The sequence below is a fragment of the Palaemon carinicauda genome, chromosome 11, assembly GCF_036898095.1.
Source record: "Palaemon carinicauda isolate YSFRI2023 chromosome 11, ASM3689809v2, whole genome shotgun sequence".
Classification (NCBI taxonomy): domain Eukaryota; kingdom Metazoa; phylum Arthropoda; class Malacostraca; order Decapoda; family Palaemonidae; genus Palaemon; species Palaemon carinicauda.
In genome coordinates, this window is record NC_090735.1 from 116,547,329 (window position 1) to 116,552,328 (window position 5,000).

General features: G+C 36.5%; 1 protein-coding gene across 1 annotated transcript in view; it reads left to right on the forward strand.

Moving 5' to 3' along the window:
- Positions 1–5,000, forward strand: part of LOC137650139 (protein Wnt-6-like) — a 179,879-nt gene that overhangs the window by 170,376 nt on the left and 4,503 nt on the right. Inside the window, 2 exon segments of the mRNA XM_068383286.1 lie at positions 1,287–1,427; positions 2,809–2,906. Of these exon segments, the coding sequence (XP_068239387.1) occupies positions 1,287–1,427; positions 2,809–2,906 (239 nt within the window).

Here is a 5,000-nt window from a genome sequence, read left to right on the forward strand (position 1 = left end):
GAGAGAGAATGGTAACAAGACTCGTTTTTCGCCTTGAGTTTCTATTTTCCGTTTAGTTTATTCATCCATTATATTTACCTTATATTAAACTGTTCAACTACATTCTGAAGTTTTTTTTTTTTTTTTTTTTTTTTTTTTTTTTTTTTTTTTTTTTTTAATAACCCGACCCTCTCCAAAAGTGAGAAAATATCAAGATTGAGTCGGCTCTTACCAATGCAGTCTATTCATGCGTTGTTTTATTATAAGATGCTGCACTGTTCCATCCGATTTGTTCCATCGTTTCATCTAATTCACCTTTAAGATTATTACGCATCTCATCTGTAGATAACAGCCGGTCACCGATACAAATTCTCCCAATTGTTGTTTTGCCGAGAAATATGTTCGGAGTTAATAGCAAGGATGAGTTTTTATGATTATTAATATAATGAAGTTCTCATGAGCTAATAATACTCTGTCCGGCGGGTTATGCTCCTTAAAGGAAACCAGGTAATTAACCTGTAATTAAACGGCTTGAGCCAGGTAAGGTAGAGGAGGCTCCAGATCTTAATAGCCGGTCATTAAACGTCACTTAAATGACCGTGGGTGTCTTTTAGCTGCTGCCTCCGTCACTTGATTTGCATAAATGCCTTTTAGGTGGAATCGCCCGGCGGAACCGCTCGAGTAAAAATGACCCAAAATGACCGAAAATGGCTAAAGTGGTCATTATTGGCCGGACATGGAGGGCTCGCCTTATTGATACGCCCACCGATGCCGTGTTTATGGTAATGGTGAAAACAGTAGCCGTGTTTGATAAGACGAGAGGCAGATTGCGAAGGAGACACGGGGCGGAAACGTTGAGACCGTCACAAGATCTTTTGGTGTGGGGAGAGTGTGTTGGCAAGAGTTCAGTTCAAAACATTTTAATACTTTCGTTTACATTTGTTTACCAATTTCAGCGTCCATAGATACAGAATAGACAGACTTCTTCACTTAAAAATTCAATGAATGATTTTATCTATTTTCAAAATAATTTTAGATTTAGATTCAATTGTACATACAACAGAGGACTTTTGTCAATTCCGAAAGTTTCACTTTTTTAAAAGGATTTGGTAAAAAAAAAAAATCGATTACTGGATATATTTTACCGTAGAGTTTCACATATTCCTTCCCTCGCTTAGTATATAAGGCTATACTCGTACAAGTTATGAAAATTCTGAAACCCTAAATAATCATCCTTTGTGTAAAAAGTTTCTCAGCTTTCTAATGATATTGTAAACATCTCACAGACTTCCCTACCCTTTACACAGGCAGTTCGGAACCACCTGCGTCCTCACTGCAAATGCCACGGGCTATCTGGCTCCTGTTCCCATAGGACCTGCTGGAAAAGGATGCCCTCCCGTAGGAACATAGGGTTGCGTCTGAAGGAGAAATATAATACAGCTATTAAGGTAATTTACACCATTAAGTCTTTTGCTGCGCCGATTAGTTAAGAATATCGGCGTGGTTGAATCACTGCATTATTATTATTATTATTATTATTATTATTATTATTATTATTATTATTATTATTAGCAGCAGTAGTAGTAGTAGTAGTAGTAGTAGTAGTAGTAGTAGTAGTAGTAGTAGTAGCATAAATTTTTATGAAATCATGGTAGACAGGAAAAATAGGGCCTACGAATTAGTTTTAAGATTACGGATCAATTATATGGACAGCATTATAGTTTTCAGATTTTGCTGACTCATGCTAGATGGATTCCCTATTGATAGCGATAACTTTTTAGATACATTTAACGCTCACTACTTTTCCAAGGTCACGGGTCAATCTAAAGACCTAAATTCGTACTCATCTCTGACTTAGATGAGAGAGAGAGAGAGAGAGAGAGAGAGAGAGAGAGAGAGGGAGAGGAGAGAGAGAGAGAGAGAGAGAGAGAGGAGAGAGAGGTTGTTAATTATCTGACATCATAACATAAACGGTCATCTATACCGATTGGAGTATGATTAAAAATTAATAATTGATTTGAGATATTTTTTTTCTAATCAGAAATGAATAAATAACTTTATAATAAAACATTTAAAGTTTCATATACCTTTTGAAAGCGAGTAAGAAGACCAGCTGAGAGAGAGAGAGAGAGAGAGAAGAGAGAGAGAGAGAGAGAGGAGAGAGAGAGAGAGAGAGAGAGAGAGAGAGAGAGAGAGAGAATGAATGATTGTTAATTATCTGGTATCATAACATTAACGGTCATCTATGCCGATTGGAGTATGATTAAAAATGAATAATTAATTTGAGATATTTTTTTTAATCAGAAATGAATAAATAACTTTATGATAAAATATTTAAAGTTTCATATACCTTTTGAAAGCGAGTAAGAAGGCCAGCTTCGAGAGAGAGAGAGAGAGAGAGAGAGAGAGAGAGAGAGAGAGAGAGAGAGAGAGAGAGAGAGAGAGAGAGAGAGAGAGAGAGAGAATGAATGATTGTTAATTATCTGGCATCATAACATTAACTGTCATCTATGCCGATTGGTGTATAATTAAAAATGAATAATCAATTTGAGATATTTTTTCTAATCAGAAAGGAATAAATAACTTTATAATAAAACATTTAAAGTTTCATATACCTTTTGAAAGTGAATAAGAAGACCAGCTTCGAGAGAGCCTTACCTTATTGCCTTATTTTATGTTTGGGCTCCCCCAGGTCCCTCAGTGTGAGGCACATCGTATATCCACCAGAGTTGCTAATGCATCTTCCGGTGTAGAGAGAGAGAGAGAGAGAGAGAGAGAGAGAGAGAGACTTTTTATCCTAGTTACTCATTTCCATATGAACGCTTGCAGGTAATTCCCAGTAACGACGCTGTGACGGCCATTGAAACCAACAGGAGACCAGACGAGGAGGACCTGGTGTACCTCGATGACTCGCCGGACTTCTGCAAGTAAGTCGGTCGTTCACGTCTCCGCCATCCATAGAGAATTTAGATAAAGGTATAGGAGGCGAAAGGAGTTAATGGCGGAAAATAAGAACGTGGTACAGTTGGCCTCATCAATTCCGTTATACTTCACGGGAAGCTAAGGAGGCGTCTGACAGTTTAAAGGTTTTAAAGGTCGCTCATGAATGGCAGAGGCAAGGGACAGTGACACAGCCCTAGCAATCAGGACAATGCCCTAGAAACTGACCATATATTATATGATCAGCGCCCAAGCCTCCTCTCCAACAAAGCTAGGACCAGGGAGGGCCAGGTAGTGGCTGCTGATGACTCAGCAGATAGACCTATAGGCTCCCCCAAACCCCCCAACCTTAGCTCATAAGGATGGCAAGGTTGCAGACACTAATGGCACTAACGAGTCTGAGCAGGACTCAAACCCCCGACTGGCAAACACCAGGCAGAGACGTTACTACCAATCAGGCCACAGCAACAGTACAGTACATTGTAGTGGGTAAGGCTGTGTTTAACAAAGATGAACTGTTAGCAACGATGTCTGTAAAACAAAGTCGCTGGGCTTGTAATCACGTGATCAAAAGCATTTTTATCAATTTTACGAAGCTCTGTACGGAAAAATAATGTTATTTGCTTAACAGTGCTTTGTGATATATATATATATATATATATATATATATATATATATATATATATATATATATATATATATATATATATATATATATTATCACATGATTACAAACTCATCGACTTTATTTTACAGGCAGCTGCCAAGAGCTTCTCCTTTGTTAAACACAACGATACCTGCTGCAATGTACAACTGTTTGACGTCTCTTTACTTTCCACTGAAGTGTATCGGAATTAATGAAGCCAACTGTACAGGCGATGCTATCCTTCAGTTACTTCATCCTTAAACTTGTCATCCAAACAGAGTTTTATATGTAGGTTAGGATAAGACAGAGGAGTGCTTAATGGATAAAAAGGAACATGAAACAAGCTAATATGTTTAATCCTGCAGTCCATGCAGAGAGGAACTTGGTATAATGTAAAAGTATTTTATTCCTGCCATCCAGTAATGTGTTTAAAAGAACAAGGAAGGTGAATGGTGTCATAAGAGAACATAATTTTTTTTTAATGAATGTGGATGAGAAAACTGCAATAATCGACGGTGGAAATAAGAATTGGTTTACAAATAATTATGATAAATTAAAGAAATAATATTAGCCTAAGATTAAATGAAAAGTGCAAACTGTCCATAAATGTTGTAGCCTACGAATGCTCTCATACATAAACATTCATGGAAAGTTTTAGAAATAATAACAAACAAAAAATCGATACAGATAAGATTCAATACATTCACATGATAAATATCTTACCCAAGATTTACGGATGTATTGAAAACACACAGTTCATGCGAATATTTACTTTGTCTATTGTTGGGGTTTAATTAAAATGCCATTGGACTATTTTAAAACTATGAATGCGTGCCGTAATGAAGAACCTTTTGTTAATGAAAAGTGATCATAGACTGTTTCAAATCTGTATATACTCTAGAATGATCTTGCATAATTGATGAACCTGTATACAAACACTTAAATGACTTTGTACCAATTTTGTGAGTTGAATGACTGAGAACTTTTATCTAATGTTATTTACATGCATTAGATGGACAAGTAGCTTTTTAAATTCTCACAGTATCAGAGGCCATGGATATGTCCTGATATTATTTGCAGTTGCTGAAGTGACAGGTAATTGTTCTTCGGCTATATATGCTATGTATGCACTATTATATTACTATTACTAGCCAGGCGACAGCCCTAGTAGTAAAAGCAGGATGCAACAGGTTAAGCAACCCAGTGCGGAAAAAAAAATAGAGAAATGACCAATAAACAATATATGAGAAATGATAAAAGAAAATACGTAAAGTGTATTAAGATCAGTAACAACGTTGAAATAGGTCAGTCATATAAAAACTATGCAGTGAAACTTATGGTAACGTGTTCAATAGAAAAGCATTCACAAAATTTTTGAGCTTCTAGAGTTCCACCGATTCAGCTGCTAGTAACAAGAACTATTCCCAGGTTATAT